A 17,463-nucleotide genomic window follows, 5' to 3' on the forward strand; every position below is an offset into this window, starting at 1 on the left:
CATTCCCAGATAATTTATTTCCCACAAACACAGTACCATTGCTAGCTTACCAAATATTATGTCTTTATAATATTAATTTCATATTTAGTTGTTGTTTTTTTTAAGTGGGCTCCACACCCAGCATGGAGCCCAGTGTGGGGCTTAAACTCATGACCCAGAGATCAAGCCCTGAGCTGAGATCAAGTGTCGGACGCTTCATCGACTGAGCCACCCAGACACCCCTCATATTTAGATTTTTAAAATTATTTCTCTACAGGATTACTTTGACTTTGATATAACTGAAATAAATTCTAGGCATACTATCAATTTTAGGGAAGTGTCCTTGTTATTCCTCTAATCTGAAGAGGCCTCCATTTAGAAGTTCCCGATGAAATGCACAGGACAGTTATACTAAGAAAATTATTCGTTGTTTAGCTAAAATTTGAAATTCAAATTTAAGTGGGCATCTGTTTGGGTTTTTTTTGTTTTTGGCAAGATCTAGCAATGTTGCCTCCTTTTCAAGTGTGTGGGTAAGAAATAATACAGGGCTGGTGTTTAATTTGCATTTACTTTGTCTCCAGTCAGTCATAGAAAGGACTGAAAAAGGAGCCACTGAAATAAACAGTGAATCTGACTCCGGTATCACTGTGCACTTAAACAGAAGCTGACTGGTAACTTTTGGGAATGGAAAGCGTTTGGTTGTTTCCCTTCTGCATCAGTGTTAAATTTAGTTATTTTCTTTTCTTCTCGCAGCATTCCTAGAATACGCTCTTCCTTTATTCCCTTACAGTGGTAGCTTTTTTTCTTTTCTTTTCGTAACCTCCTATTCAATTTTAGATTTTGATTGATTTTACCTGTTTGCCAGTGTTGTACAGTGGACAGAACTTTGGCTTTGTAATCAGAGAGGCCTGGTTTTGAATCCTGACTCTTTCACTTACTAGCTCTGTGATCTTTGAATATTACTTGACTTGAAGGCTTGTGTGAGGATACAACTGAAATAATGTAGTTTATCTAAAGCATCTGGGAGGCGCCTGGGTGGCTCAGTCAGTTAGGCGTCTGACACTTGGTCTCAACTCAGGTCTTGATCTCAGGGTTGTGAATGAATGGATGGATGGATGAATGAATGAATGGATGAATGAATGCCCTGCACCTAGAAAGGGGAAACTTGGGGTCAGGGAGTCAGCATTATCCCTTTGTATTGTTGAAGTTCTCAGTAAGGATACAGAAGCATCATCACAAATGAATATTGCCTCATGAGCTAACAATGTATCACTTTCAGAATTTCTTTTTAGCTTAATCTTGCTTAGTTGTGATTTTAAAAGCTTGAATTTTTAGTCCTATTCTTGCTCTCTTACCACTATTTGCCACCAGTATTTGCTTTTAAAAAATTAATAGGGATACAGAATGTCCAGAATAGGCAAACTCAGAGAGACAGTTGATTGGTGGTCTCCCGGAGCTGAGGGGAGAACGGGAAGTGGCTGCGTGATGGCTGTAGGGTTTCTTCTTGGGGCGATGAGCATGGCCTGGAATTACTGGTGATGGTTGGGCAACACTGTGATTTTACTAAAACACACTGAATTGTACACTTTAAAATGGTTAAGATAGTGAATTTATGTGTGAGTTTTATCTCCAAAAATCAAGTAGGTACTAGTTTCTAGAATTCCTTCTTTGCGGGGCCGAGTCAGAATGATGAGTGCTGTTGACTACTGGCCGCTTGCTCTCTGGTGCCCTGTCTCCAGACTTACAACTCAAAGGGATACACTTCTTATACATTTTGCAATTCTGTGTTCCTTCTGTTTTCCTTTGCTCCAGCTTGATACCCAACTTTTATTTAGAAATCTAAGAACTCTTCTAATTTCCTGTAATCTTGGTTTTTGTGCAAACACCTTCACTGTCAATGACAAATCTTTCATCAGAGTTGTAAGCTCTCTTACAAGGCAACCTATCTGAACAGTCTTTTGTGGGGTTTTTGTTTAAAGATTTTATTTATTTGTCAGAGAGAGAGCGCACAAGCAGGGGGGAGCGGCAGGCAGAGGGAGAAGGCTCCCCGCTGAGCAGGGAGCCCGATGCAGGGCTCGATCCCAGGACCCTGGGACCACGAACTGAGCCGAAGGCAGATGCTTAACTGACTGAGCCACCCAGGCGCCCCTGTCTGAACAGTTCTGAGACAACTTGATCAACTACATCATCTTGAGTCTTAGTTCCCTCTTCTCCAGGCCTATCATTACTTTAAAATACACCAATTCCTTACTCTTTCGCCATTATAGTTGTGTAAAGTGGAGGCAAGGGAAAAGTGATTCAGGGAAAACGCTGTGTTATGTATGATTACTTTTATCCTTATATATGTATTTTAAGCCTTACAGTATCAGCAGTACTGAGTTAAATGGAATTTTTCCTTTAGTTTAAAGTTTACAGTGGTAAGTGATCCTATGGACGACGAAAATAAAGAATGTCAAGAAGTAGGATACGCGTTTCTGGAACTGTGGCAGCTCATGGAATCGGGAGGAGATGGTGTAGAGCAAGAGCTAGACAGTGAGTAATAAATGTTCATGCTTCTCAGTTTCACTTATTTCTAAGGAAATCAGCCTAATCACGAATACTCCTGTTTTACCTTCAGTATGTAATTACCACTATGAAGTTGATGATGTAAATTGGATCAAAATCCCTACAGCTGTATTTCTTTCTAGATCAAGCATGAGAGTAGTCAGTTGTATATTTTAGCCCATGTACCCCATGACAACTGGAATACAATCTTTTATGAATCTCCAGGGTTTGAAATCAGGGAATTTTGAAAAGACCAATTCTTTTAATTTCAGTCAGATTTAAAGATCAGAATTCCTGATTTCTCTTAAGCATATAAGGTTTGTAAAGGCAGCAAACACCCTCCTCTTGTCATACAGTCTCTTCCACAGACACCCACTCACCTGCTCCCTCACACCTCATGGTATTTGTTACCGAGGTTTTTGGGGTGGGTTTTTTTTTTGGTTACCAAACCTTAATCATCCTGCTTCAGAAGTGTCAGGACTGTATCCCCACTTCCACCCCATTTCCATCTGCTACAGTGTCTCTTTACAAAAAATTTGATCACCATTCTTCTTAAACCCATTTTTAACATTGTTCGCTGCAAGACTGGCGTGCTTCAAAAGTATCTGCCTCCGAAGGGGCCTGTCCTGTCCAGTCCGCACTGCTCTTACCCTGCGCGCCTGGGGTTTCACATTGACCTTATCTGCGAGGCTGTAGTAGGCCCCGAAGATTACCCGCTGGACCAGTGGTTTTCAAACCGCCAGTCTTAACCAACCAACCAATGGGTGGTGAAATTAAATTAGTAAGTCATGACCAGAACTGGGAACTGTAGGAGATATCAGAGTGCTCTACACATAGATTATTTTGTGACACTTTCTTATGTACATGTGTACTGAGACATGATATAAAATTACAGTAAGATTTGAGGAATACTCTTCAGACCAGGGGCTACAGAGTTCAAACTAGCTGGTAGACAAGAGTCTTCATTTTATTCCTCTAGTACCTTTCCAGCTGAGGTACTGGGCAAGTTGTGTAACCTCTCCGTGCCAGTTTTCTCAACTGCAAGGTGAGAAGAACAGCAGTTGCTCCGTAGGCATGTCCCGAGGACTGAGGGAAGGCTTAAGTGGAGGCTTGCGGAGGGAGAGGAGTGTTTAGGACAGCGCTGGCTCGCTGGCTTGGGTCTGTCACCTGTTTTCCGGCTCGCACTCCCAAGTGCGATTCCCGTCCCCATTCCCTAGACATGCTGTGCTCTTCCTGGCTTCTGGGCCTTTGTGCAGAAGGAACAGCCCCTGAAGCCTTTTCTAGTTGTGACCTTAGCATTTCTAAAGCCAATGAATACGTCTCAATTATTTTGATTTTTTTAATCATCAAAAGAAAAATTTATAGTAATTTCTTTATTATGGCTGCCCTTCCTTCCACTCAGACTTTAATCATGTTGGTCTGATTTGAAAAACAAAACACTGCTTTCCAGCCCTGCAGCTACCTTCTCTCTTCGCACTTTCAAACTCGGGCTCCTGGGAATACCCGCTGAATGGTCAGTCAGAGCCGAACTGCTCTGGCACGGCCCGCACAGTTAAGACCATGTTTTCATCCAGACGCTTTATTGACTCTGTTCTTACCAGTTTTCCTAATTGTCCAACCCAGTGAGTTTCCTTATTCATCCTACTTGACCTTTCTAATCTCTAATATTATTGCTCATTCTCCTTTTTGAACGCCGTTCTCCCTTTTTTACACCATTTGACTTTCCAGATCACTCTGTGGGGGATCCTTCTGTTTCTTTACAGGGTCTTCTCCCCCGGTTTGAACGTTGGGGTTCTCCTGGTTCAGTTCTTGGCCTCTTTTTTTCTCTCCATCTACCCTCTTCCTGGGTGTTTGCATTCACTCCCAGGGTTTTAATTATAATCTAAATATTATCTCAAATCTAGGTTTCCAGTCCAGATTTTTAATAAAATCTAGACTTACAGTAGACCAGTAGACCAATAGTCACTACTTCTATGTTCCCTTAGTACCTAAAACTTGACTAGCCACCATCCAGTTATCCAAATTAGAATGGACATCCTTGATTTCAGCCTACTCCTCACTCCCAACATTTAATCACATTTTTAGCTCTCAGATGTTCTGAATCTGTCCTTCTCTCTCCATCCCATTATACTTCAGACTCCCTTCTCTCCTGAATTACTGCAACAGCCTCATAACTACCCTCCCTGATCTACTCATGCCCCCAATTATATTCTCCAAATAATGGCCATTTTTCTAGACCCCAAATAAAAATCACCACTTTTATACTTCGGTTAAAACCAGATCCCTTAGAAGACAAACAAGGCCCTTTATGATCTGCCCCCAGCCTATCTATACAGATTCACTTTTTTTTTTTTTTAAGATTTATTTAGAACATCTTAAAAACTTAGCTCAGGGATTGTCTCCAGAAAGCCTTTTCCAATTCCTCCATCCTGGCTTAGGTGCCACTTCTACGTGTTCCCAAAGCACCCGGAGTTTTCACCAGAGCACCTCGCATACTGTACTGACTGTGCTCCCCCTTCTTTTCCGCTAGACTGAGCCCCCGAAGAAATGAGGCAGTGACCTGTGGTGTCCCCATCCCCTCACACGGCACCTGGCAGTTGTTTGTTTCCTAATTGAACAGTACTGCCACCTGACCTGTTTGCCTTTCCTCTCCCAACAGTTGTCAGCCCTGAAGATCAGGCCACCCAAATAGGAAGGCTGAAGGTGTCCCTTCAAGCTGCTGCCGCCCTCCATGCTGTTTACAAGGAGATGACAGAAGATACGTTTTCTTGATGGAGCACGTGCTATTCCATTCTAAACTCTCGGAGGGAACCATAGTAAAAAGTCTCTTATAAAGTAACTTGCTATACCATGAATTTGGTTTACTGTGATGTCTGGTATCTCTCAACCTAATGACAAAAGCTTAGAAGGACGAAAGTGAATTTCTGTGATCCTCCCTGGACAAAGGCATTATTCTCTAATGTCTCAGCACTCTTCCAGGTGAGAAGCAGGCCTGCTTTCGGGAACTGCAAAAGAACGGTCACAAAAGGTGAATTTACAAAAACAAAACAACAACAAAAAAAACCACAGTTTATTTATCTTTTAGTTCTTCCAAAATTGAAAATATCAAGTCCTACTGCTAAGGAGAAAAAAACAAACAAACAAACAAAATCCGAGACCCCTCCCCTCTTAAAGTCACAGAACACAGAAGGAACTGCAGTGGGACAGGTGGGTGCAGAGAACCAGGAGGGGGAGGATGGCGAGATAAACTCCCCAAATACTTAAAAAGCTGTTCAACAGAAACTGTGATAAATACAGGACAATGCAAGACAAGTAAAAATAAGGAGCAGCAGTGACGAGAGGCTGTGTTGTAGACGTGGCCTCCCTTCCTCTTCTCTTTTCTCATCAGGGTATTCTAGGCCCCAGGCATGACCTGCCCCTTCCAGATCTAAATGTTGATTCCTCTGAGCCTCCTTTCTAGGTTTCACTAGAAGCAGTGCGTGAGGCACAACCATTCTTCCTCAGATACATCAGAAAAGAAACAGTGGTAATTTTGCTTCTACCACGGTACCATGTGTGAATTTGTGAGGAGGACGAAACCGAGCCAGGGAGTGCCACTGCTTCTTAGGTCGTCCAAGGCAGCAGAGATACCTCTATCTGCGTGAGGCGAAAAAGCAGGACAACTCAGACGGAGGTACCGGCCCGCTCTGCCTCACTAGCTCAGGTTGTGTGGTCTATCACAACTATTAGCAAATTCCAAGAACCTTTTCTTGAGTACTGCAAAGATGGGACGTAAAGAGATGTGAGGAAGGTCATGGCAGTAGGGTAGGATGGAGGCTCGGATCTGCTGGTCAAGAACCATGGTACAGGTAGTTAGGGGTCACCTCGTACCAATGTCTTGGAAATACAGCTTTGAGACATCAAAGAATAAGATGTCAGAAGCCATCGATGTCCTGGCAGAAGGTGGCGGGAAGAGAGGAATGAAACGGTACTTATTAACAGCGGAAGCCTCTGCCCTTCTTCAAGAACACCTCCTCCCTCGCCATCTGGATGGGGCCACTGGCACGTGTCCTGGTGGGCCTGGAATTCCCCGAGTAGATTGGTCCACACAAATGGCCCCCTAAACCCATAAACACAAATGGCAAAACTTCAAAAGGAAAAAAAAGGAAAAATACAGTTTCTATGTCATGTAAAATTTGTAGGGGTTGGCTGGATAAAGAATGGAGCTGAGGACCAAAGTTCCGAAGTTACTTCCTCTTTTTCTTGGGGGGTGCAGAGCTGTGTCTGGAACCACGGTTAGAGCCACGGCCTGAACTGTGCACAGATGCCTTCCTCTTCCGGCTCATACTTCGACTCTGTTCCTCTTCTTCCTCGTAACGACTTTCACGGTCCGCTAAATAGGAGAGAGGGGCACTACTAGTTAGCGGCAGGTTCACTTTGATACCTAAGAGTACGTGACGGCATGCGCTACTCGGGTGTGAACTCGGCGTCAAACTTAGGTTTTAATCTGTTAATCTCCGTCGCTTCTTGGTTGTGTGATTGATTTTGGGCAAGTACTTAACCTTTCTGAGCCTTGGTTTATGTATTCATACGATGGAAAATTGTTTTACGATTAAATAAGGTAATCTATGCAAGGTACCCATCCCAATGCTCGGGACCCAGTAGATGATATTTCCCTTTCACCTTTTAACTTATATCTGGCGTCTGGTCTCAGAGTAATTAAACTAGTATTTATAAAAACAATCCTAACCCAGAAGAGGTCCAGAAAATTAGACTATTATAGGACACATTTGGAAACTGGCCTAATTCTGGAGCCTTCCAAGACTATGTGGCTACCCCAGGAAGAAAGCATCGGTTAGACAGAGTCACGCCACTTGGAAGAGTGTGGACGCATTCTAGAGCTTCTCTGCTCCTCTGATGAAGTTGTAGCTGTAACTCCACGTGAGTTTTACAGTGTTCTTTTGTTATTCGTTATTAGGCAAATACCAGCTCAAAATACTAAAATCTGCTAGAAATCTGTGCCTCAAAAATAAACAACAAACAATAAAAAATTTACCTTTTCGGGCTTCTTCCTCCAGTTCATCCCAATCCTTTCCACTCTCTTCTTCACTGCCCAGTGATTCCTTGGAATAGTCTAAAATAAAATTAAACATTAGTCTTCAGACAGGAATGAAATGCCAGAATTCTTCCCTCCTTTATGAGTTTCCAGAAATGACATTAGATTATAGAAAGCCATGAAAAATTTTCCCTATAAAGACTAACCTGATTCTTCGGCTTCTGATGAATAATCTTCATCACTATCCTCCTCCTCCTCTTCATAGTCATCCTCTGAAGGATTAAAAGTCTCATCTTCGATTTCAGACTCTGAATCCCCTTCCTCAGCATCACTGCCCTGGTGAGTCAGCATAATACTATTTACTGGGTTCTTTTTTTGACATTCACTTGATTAATGAATTAATTCAACCCATTTAGCACACCAGCATTATTTTTTTTTTTTACATGAAGAAAATAAAACCCAAAACCCCCGAGCGACCAAAAGATAAAAAGGCTAATTTAAAATTGCTAGTTAAGTGCAATTACTAGATAAATATCTAATTAGTATTTCTTTAAGATTCACTTCACCCTTCCTTACCCAGGAAAATTAACCACAGAAATACTCTTGGTAATAATGCATTATGCAGAGGTGAAGAACCACTTCTTAGAAAACAATTTTTGCAAAACGCCCTAAAGTTACACCTGCACCTGATATGCTATATGTTAAATATACTTCAGGTAATAATAGTAAGAAGTAAAAATGCCCTGAAGAATTTTTTCCCAATACTAAGAACAATTTTGCAATTTCAAAGAAATCTGAGTGGCTACCAGTCCCCAATTTATCATCTACCTGTAAAACTAACCTGGAGAAACAATACAGTAAGACCAAGCTCCCACTCGGTCTGCTCCCTTCTGTGCTACTTACATGGCATTTCCTAGCCGCCCAAATGGTAATGGGCACCACCATGTACCAGAAAAGAAACCCCACACTCACGCACCTCACCCTCAGGCTCTAGGAAAGACCAGCCACCTTGTTCGAAGAAGCCCTCGGGGTCATCGACAATGGTCTTCATGATTTTAGTCCAGTTGAGGGACTGCACTCCTTCTGTGTACTTTAGGTCACAGGAACTGAGAGACAGGACATTATGAAGTCAAAATCAATTCTCCGTATTTTCTGAGAACGTACTGTGTCATCTTGCTTATAAGCATCTCTGAAGGTAGATAACCTTTTCCTCAGTATAGGAGAGCAGATATTCTTTGCACTATGCCACCAGAATGGACCCAAATGGCTGATAGTTGGTCTCCCAGACACCAGCCCTCACGACAGCGCAGCATTCCAAATGAAGCAACTTTGTCTCTTGAACAAAGCTCATCATCTTTTTGTTTTCCATTTTCTTTAAGCACCAACTTCCCTGTTCCTCCTTTAGCCTTTTCTCCTCCTCACCTATGCCTTCCCCTCCCCGACTCACTCTTATTTGCAAGTAGTTTCAACTTATAAGCATTTCTAGGATTCTTACTTTTCAGCTCTGATCATTCACACCACTGCAGTTCAGAAACAGCAACTGGCCCTAGCTTTCCCTCCCCAATCTTCCACTGCTTTCTTATGTATTGCTTATATGATGCAGGATCTATTTGAAGGTAGGGATAAGTTTTCTGTTTGTTTAGTACCTAAAGTACTCTGTATTAAAATGTTCAAATGCCTTTATTTACTTCTGTTGAGGAGAGCTCAATCAATTCAAGTGGGCAGGAAGGAAGAGAAAAGGAAACCAAAGAAATGACAACAGCGAGGATCACAAAACCTATCTGGGAACCGCTGCGCTAAGTCCGTCACCGGCACTGCATCATACACACTTTGCGCTTCTAGCCACGGTGGAGTAACGAGGACTAGATTTACCTTTTCACTTTTAAACAACTAGAAAACCAAGCGAGATATGAAACAGCTTTCAGACACTGGCTAAAAAGCAGCACAGGACTATAATGCCCTAAAGGAGGAAACATACAGGGTTCTGTTTTAGAACCACCCAAGTTTTCTGCCTGGAGGCGGCTCCCAGGCTGCTATGCAGGGCAGGGGAACCCAACCAGAACCTGAGAGAGAGAAGGATTTGTGGAGGCTAAGGCAGCTAGAATTTTGAGGCGGGAGTACTGGAGGAGAGAGTGACAGAAAAAGCTCTGGAAACGTGCAGAGGGATCCCCTTCAACCTTTGGCCGAGAGCGTATCTCCAACATGCATGAGAGGAAGCTAAGTAGAGCTGGGCAAAGCAGCAGGCCAGATAACTCCCAGATCTCACACTGAGCTGGAAATAGTTCCTGCTGTACCAGCTTCAGGGGAAAAACCTTATTAATATACAGTGAATCCGAGCCCTCGAAAGAGTACTGCCTCAGCAATGGGGTAAATTGGTCCTAGACCAAAAAGCTGTTCTGAACCAGCACTAGTGACATCTGAGAACAAGTTCTGAAAGATCAAGTGGTATCCAAATCACTCAACTATACCTAGAACGAAATCTAGAAAAAGTTTTAAAAACCTAGCACACAAAAATGTGTAGTAACTCTGGCAGTTGATCACAAATTACCAGACACGCAAACAAGCAGAAGAAAAATCAACCAATAGCAACAGACCCAGAAAATACAAAGATGGTGGATGGAAGTATCAGATAATGATATTTAAGAAGTTATTATAAATGAAGAGAGAAACCTGAAGATGCTGAGAAGTGAAGAAATAGGTGTCTCAGAAAAAAAAAGGGGGGGTACTGAGCAAAAATATTTGAAGAATAATGGCCCCCTGCTTGTCCTCTCTCTCTCTCTAGAAAGAAAAAAAAAGAATGGCCAAAACATTTCTAGATATGATGAAAACTACACACCCCCCAGATCTGAGAAGCCCAACACACACTAAGCAGAATAACCATTAAAAACAACAAAACACAGCAAAGCACCTAATAATCAAACTACTAAAAACCACTGATAGAAATAGGAAATAAAATATCCCGAGGAATCTGTACAGAAGTATGAACAGGGACAGCAGACACTGCAGCAGATGTCTGAGCTGGAAGACAATGGAGCAACATCTCACAAATATTAAAAAAGACTGTCAACTTAAAATCCTACATCCAGCAAAAAACATCATTCTGCAATGAAAGAGAAATAAAGACTTTCAAGAAAAAAGCTGAGAGAATTTGTCACCAGAAAACCTGCAGCTCGGGGCGCCTGGGTGGCTGAGTCGGATAAGTGTCTGCCTTTGGCTCGGGTCATGATTCCAGGGTCCTGGGATCGAGCCCCACATCGGGCTCCCTGCTCAGTGGGAGCCTGCTTCTCCCTCTGCCTGTCTCTCTCTGGCAAATAAATAAAATCTTTAAAAAAAAAAGAAAAAAAGAAAACCTGCAGCTCAAATGCTAAAGAAGGACGTTTATCAGGCAAAGAAAAATTAAAGCAGATAGAAGGCTGGTACCACACAATGGAGTGAAGAGCACCAGGAATGGTAAATACATAAGTAAATATCCAAGACTTTTTTCCCCCTCATTTTATTAATTAAGAGATAACTGCCTGGGGGCACAAGGCTGGCTCAGTCAGAAGAGCAAGCAACTCTTGATCTTGGGTCATGAGTTTGAGCCCCATGTTGGGTGTAGAGATTACTAACAAAAACAAAAACAAACAAACAATAACAACCAAAAAACCAACCAAACAAAAAAACAAAAAGCCCCCAAAACACCTTAATATACAATCATAAAAATTAATCCAAAAGGCAGCATATAAAGAGGAAAAAAGCAACAAAGCACAGAGGAGAAAACCAAGAGCAAGATGGTAGATTTAAAACCCAACCATATTGTTAACGATAAATGTAAATGCTCTGTTTTCACCAATCCAATTAAAAGTAGAAGAATAGATTAAAACAAGTGAGACCCAAATATATGTTGTCTCCAAGGAAGCCACTTTAAACATATAGTTAAAAGTAAAAGGACAGGGCGCCTGGGTGGCTCAGTTGGTTAAGTGACTGCCTTCGGCTCAGGTCATGATCCTGGAGTCCCGGGATCGAGTCCCACATCAGGCTCCCTGCTCAGCGGGGAGTCTGCTTCTCCCTCTGACCCTCCCCCTCTCATGCTCTCTCTCTGTCTCATTCTTTCTCTCTCAAATAAATAAAATCTTAAAAAAAAAAAAAAAGTAAAAGGACAGAAAAAAGACACGTTATACAAACACTAACCAAAATTAAAGCTAGAAGCCCACAGTAATGACACACCAAGTAGATTTTGAAACAAGGACTAAATTTAAAAAAAAAAGAAAGAAACAAGGACTATTATCAGGAATAAGGAAGGACATTTCAGCATGATGAAAAAAATAAAATTAAACCTCTAGGCAGATTGACAAAAAGAAGAAACATGATCAATATTAGGGATGAAAGGGAACACCATTATAAATTGTACAAATACTAAAACTGGTAACTTAGATTAAGACCAGTTTGTTGAAAGACACAGGATTCTAAAATTTACATATAGTAGTCAATGTAATATAACCATTTTTTTTTGAAGATTTTATTTGTCAGAGAGAACATGAGAAGGGGAGAGCGGCAGGCAGAGGGAGAAGCAGGCTCCTCGCTGAGCAAGGAGCCTGATGCAGGACTCAAAACAGGACCCTGAGATCATAACCCAAGCAAAAGGCAGATGCTTAACCAACTGAGCCACCCAGGCGTCCCTAATATAGCCAATTTTGAGAAGAAACATATTTGGAAGACTTACACTACCTGATTTCAAGACTTACTAAAGCTACAATAATTATGACGGTGGTATAAGGACACACAGATGCCAATGCAACAGAACACCATCCAGAAATAGACCCTCTCCTACACGGTTAATCTTTTTACAAAGATACCAAGATAAAGTCAGTAACTCAGGGATAATCTCATCACAAATGGTACTAGAATAATTGGCTATAAGTATGAACCTTGACCCTTACGCTACAGTAAAAAATAAGCTCCAAATGGATCACAAACCTAAATATCAGCCCTGAACCTATAAAACTCTAGGAGAAAACAGAAAATGTTTATGATTCTGGGTTAGTCCATTTATTAGATAAGACGTTAAAAGCACAAATTACAAAAGAAAGAGTAGATTTAACAGATTTCATGAGAATTTTACACTTCTAGTCTTTAAAAGACACTTGAGAAAATGAAGAGGCATAGAAACTACTGTAAGAAAATATATACAAGGGGAGCCTGGGTGGCTCAGTCGGTTAAGCGGCCGACTCTTAATTTTGGCTCAAGTCATGTTCTCAGGGTCCTGGGATTGAGCCCCGCGTCGGGCTCTGCGCTCAGCAGGGTGTCTGCTTGAGGATTCTCTCTCCCTCTCCCCAGGCTCACTCTCCCTCTAAAATAAATAAATCTTTAAAAAAAAAAAAGAAAAAGAAAACATATACAAAACCTGTATTTGGTTAAGGATTTATATCCAGTCTAAATAATTTTATTATTTTTTTAAAGATTTAGAGAGAGAGAGAGAGCATGAATGGGGGGTGGGGCACAGGGAGAGAGAGAATCTCAAGTAGACTACACGCTGACCGCAGAGCCTGACTTGGGGCTCGATCTCACAATCCTGAGATCATGACCTGAGCAGAAATCAAGAGTCAGATGCTTAACTCAGTGAGCCACCCAGATGTCCCTATCCAGTCTAAAGAATTCTTACAACTCAGAAAAACAACCTCCTTTTATTTTTTATTTTATTTTTTAAAGATTTTATTTATTTATCTGACAGAGAGAGAGAGACAGCGAGAGAGGGAACACAAGCAGGGGGAGTGGGAGAGGGAGAAGCAGGCTTCCCGCCGAGCAGGAAGCCCGATGCGGGGCTCGATCCCAGGACCCTGAGATCATGACCTGAGCCGAAGGCAGTCGCTTAACCAACTGAGCCACCCAGGCACCCCAAAAGCAACCAACCTCCTTTTTAACATGGGCAAAAAATACAAAGTTACTTCCTCCAAGACACAGAATGACACATAAGCATATGAAAAGATGTTCAACATCACGGGTCATCATGGAAATGCAAACAAACCACACTGAGACAGCACTGCACATTAAATGGCTAACATTAAAAAGACAGACAAAACCAAGTGATTAGGATGCACAGCAACAACTCTCACATACTGCAGGTTTTCTGGAAAGTGATTTGATAGTTTCTTACAAAGTTGAACACAGACTTAACCACAAACCATAAGACCCAGCAGTGCCATAGTTTAGGTCATCTACCCAAGAAATGAAAACCTGTGTTTACACTTTAAAGACCTGTATGTAATGTTTATAGCAGCTATTCATAAGAGCCCCCACATGGAAACAACTCAAACGTCTACTAAGTGGTAAATGAAGTATGGAATATCCATGCAATGGAATACTCCTCAGTAATAAAAAGGATGCACTCAACAACTTTAAAAATTTCAAAAGCACTGAGCTAAGTGAAGGATGCAAGATACAAAAGATTACATACTGTAGGCTTCCATTTATGTGAAATTCTAGAAGAAGCAATTCTATCACTGTACCGTGATAGAAACCAGGGATACAACTGTGGGAAGGGGAATGACTATAAAGGAACTTTTAGGAGTGAAGAAGTATTCTATATCCTGATTATGATGGTAGATTTGAAACTGTATACATTTGCGACAACTCATCAAATCACATACTTAAATTGGTGAATTTTATTACACGTAAGTTTTCCCTCAATAAAAGTCATATACATTTACACATAATATTTGTGACATCACACCACCTACCTGCATGTTTCTTAGGAAAATGCTCAGGGAGACCATAAATTTGTATCTTTCTCATAACTTATTTCTACGTTCTCTCAACCCACTTCTTAAGAGGACGTTTACATTTACAGCATTTCCCCTTCACAGGTAATGGGGGGTGAGGGTGGAGGGCAGAGCGAACTATACTCATGGCTACCCAGGCCTTACCCTTCACATCTAGGGAATAACATCTCCTGGATACGGAGTTCTCATAATTCCATGAGAAACTGTTTTAGCTGAAGTGTGTAAATATGGATGTCAAAGGCTAAAATAAAAATAATTTCTATCTCCTCTTTCAATAAAAACAAGAGAAAGAAATATGCCTCCCTTTTTATAATTAAATTATTACACGTCTTTAGATTTTTTTATATACGTACCAAGGAGAATAAAAAAAATCTTAGACTTTGTTTCTGTATGTATAAATATTCATCAACTACTGTTGGAATTTCAGGAAAAAGTTATTAACTCTTTAATAGATTCCAAATTTTTAAGTCCTGGGCTATAACTCAACCCAAAGGCAGTTTTACCCTTAAGTATACCAGCACATTTTATATACAACACAGCACACTTACATTCTGTAACACAGGGCTCACCGGGTAAATGGGAGACTGCTGGCCATTTTACTTACTTCAACCATTCCTTGATGGGGTCTAGGGAGGCTACAGGAATGGCGTTGATCATCGTGACTTTCTTGCTGTAGTCCTTGTACACTATCACCATATCAAAGTTCTTCAGGTGAAACTGAACCCGCTCAAAGTGAATCAGCTCCACTTCATCCAAGGTCACCACAAAAGGTGGCTGTTAGGGAGAAACTGGATCACTACCACATAAATCTCCTAAAGCACCAGTCTTTTCAAATTCTGTCAGAATCTTTTTTTTTTTTTTTAAGATTTTATTTATTTGAGAGAGAATGAGCACTCCTGCTTTTTTGGGAAAGACTAAAAGCAATACAACGTGCTGAGAAGCCTCAGTAAATGGATTTGTAAGATCAAAATCTTTCCTCAAGGAGAAAAAAATTTAAGAAAACTTTTAAAAAAAAACAAAATAAAGTAACTATCAAAAATGAAAATCATCAGAAATAATGACCTAGTTTTCAAAACACCTATGCTTCCGCTTTCTTTTCTCCAACAATTTTCTTACTAAAAGGAGGTAAGAAATACTCACCCACTCTGTAGCATTTACCAGTGCACTACTGGTGGGCTGAAGGAGGCAAGTACTCCTGTAAGGAGCTCCATTAAATCTGAAAAAGAGTAAGAAAAAAGACTCAGATAAGATTGGGCCCACTGGAAGAGAAATTTGCTGCCACAATACACTTCTTTCCTTTTCCCACCCCAGCATGCATACTGGAGAGTCATTTACAGGGGAAGCCTCTAAGTCTGAGCCACTCACCCCAGCCCTAAAAATGTTCAAGCAGGAATGGATGTCTCAGAGGTTTTCAATCAAAGGAAAAAGGGAATGATCTGTTATGTTGAGTTATTATAAAGGAAGAATAACTAATTTTTCTAATAGCTAGACAACCACACTTCAGGCCAAAAAGATGAGGAGGTATGTTACCCCAAGTCCCTAAAAGGCACTTCAAATTCCAGTTCCTCCTTTGTTAGAGCCTCTACTTTCTCAATGAAATTTTTAAAGGCTGTTTTCAGTTTGTGCCTCATTTCTCGTTCCATCTGTAGAAGAAAAAAAAATACTAATTAACCATAGCCATCACTTTACTTGTTAATAGTACATCCCTTCAGCAAGCCCGAAGTGCTTCGACAGGCCTTAATTCTCACACCCACGATGCCGACACGGACACTGTCCTAGAGGCCACTACACCGTAACTGCACGGCCGAGGCGGCAACTGACGTCTCATCCACAAGCCACAGCATTAGGCCAACCCTGTACACACTCGAGTGGTTCCACAGAAAGATTCAGGGGTTGCTCATAAAATACGACTCACTGAACTCAGATCTGAAGCACAAGCTACGTCAGTACCCTGCACATACAACAGGAAATGTCCCAGACCTGCTCAGCATAGAGGTCATCTCGGTCATGCATGTGCTGATGTTTGCCCAAGTCCGTGGTGATCTCTCCCACTTCTGTGTAGAACTGCACATCTGTGTGCCGCTTCTTCCCAAACATGATGGCATTCTGGGGGCAGAGCAGAAAGCACAAAAAAGACGTCAGAAAACTCAAAGAAGCAGATAACGACAACAAACAACATGAAAACAGAAATAATACCTACGCTGGAAACCATGGCATTTATGTAAAGATAGTTAAACCATCCCTGGGGTCATCATAAATAATGACATTTGGGAATGTGAGAGCATATGAATTTTAAAAAGTACTCCTATTTATTAGGATGGACTTTACAGATTATGCTGGAAATAAACTGTGTCTAAAGCAACATTTTTCTACTGCAGAAACAGGAATTTGGAGAAAACCTTATGTTTGGTGGTCATTATAAACATTATCTCATTCAATCCTCTTAATAATCTTATGTGACAGGTGATATCACTCATCACTATTTTAAAGGAAAGAGGGTGACACAAAGATCTTGCCCAACGTCTGACAGCTAGTAAGGAGACAGGTGTACCTTGAGGTGAAAGTGCAAGACAATAATCATTTCTCCATCACACGGCTGAAACAAAGCGTGCTTGATGTTATTGTACAGGATATCCACTTTGTCTCCTCGAACAGAGGTGAAGCGGAAGCCTGGGGACAAACAAACGAAGCTGCTAAACGTCAAGTAGCAGCATGAGTGGAGGCCAGAAGACACTGTATCTTTCCTGGCTGATGTGAACAGGATCAGAAAAAATGCCAAAAACTATACAGGGCTTTCCGTTCCTTGTGCCCACAGAGCAATGTCAGTAGATTCCTCCCAGCGTTTCCCTGGTGTACTCTATTATCTAATCATCTACAAACGTGCCCCAGCGACAAAGCCCAGACCCATGAGAGATCATCCATACCATTGACATGGGCCTCCAGTGACCCCTGCATCCTCTTTTGGGCAATGTTTGGGCGAATGTATAGATCTTTCAGTTTGGGATTACTCCGGTTGAGATTGATCACCAGGGAGTCTTGTTTCACAATGCCCTAAGCAGAATGAGAATTAATGTGAATCCTCACGTATGTCTGCTGTGTCCGCCAAACCCACACGTATCCTGTTACAGAAAGGTCCTTTGTTGGTGT

At 41.4% G+C, this 17,463-nt stretch overlaps 2 protein-coding genes across 5 annotated transcripts in view; one reads left to right on the forward strand and one right to left on the reverse strand.

The window, feature by feature from the left end:
- Positions 1-5,378, forward strand: part of RPGRIP1 (RPGR interacting protein 1) — a 41,127-nt gene extending 35,749 nt beyond the window's left edge. For all 4 annotated transcript variants that reach the window (XM_078078725.1, XM_078078726.1, XM_078078727.1 and 1 more), the window contains 2 exons: positions 2,381-2,511; positions 5,183-5,378. In XM_078078725.1, the coding sequence (XP_077934851.1) occupies positions 2,381-2,511; positions 5,183-5,295 (244 nt within the window). In that variant the 3' untranslated portion in view covers positions 5,296-5,378. The remainder of the gene's footprint in view (positions 1-2,380; positions 2,512-5,182) is intronic.
- Positions 5,379-5,575: 197 nt separating this feature from the next.
- Positions 5,576-17,463, reverse strand: part of SUPT16H (SPT16 homolog, facilitates chromatin remodeling subunit) — a 38,652-nt gene continuing 26,764 nt past the window's right edge. Inside the window, exons 17-26 of the mRNA XM_036117924.2 lie at positions 17,241-17,367; positions 16,868-16,986; positions 16,297-16,422; positions 15,847-15,959; positions 15,457-15,532; positions 14,921-15,090; positions 8,535-8,664; positions 7,765-7,894; positions 7,559-7,636; positions 5,576-6,895 (exon numbers count right to left, since the gene is read on the reverse strand). Of these exons, the coding sequence (XP_035973817.1) occupies positions 6,750-6,895; positions 7,559-7,636; positions 7,765-7,894; positions 8,535-8,664; positions 14,921-15,090; positions 15,457-15,532; positions 15,847-15,959; positions 16,297-16,422; positions 16,868-16,986; positions 17,241-17,367 (1,215 nt within the window). The 3' untranslated portion in view covers positions 5,576-6,749. The remainder of the gene's footprint in view (positions 6,896-7,558; positions 7,637-7,764; positions 7,895-8,534; positions 8,665-14,920; positions 15,091-15,456; positions 15,533-15,846; positions 15,960-16,296; positions 16,423-16,867; positions 16,987-17,240; positions 17,368-17,463) is intronic.

The sequence above is a fragment of the Halichoerus grypus genome, chromosome 8 (genome assembly GCF_964656455.1).
Source record: "Halichoerus grypus chromosome 8, mHalGry1.hap1.1, whole genome shotgun sequence".
NCBI lineage: Eukaryota > Metazoa > Chordata > Mammalia > Carnivora > Phocidae > Halichoerus > Halichoerus grypus.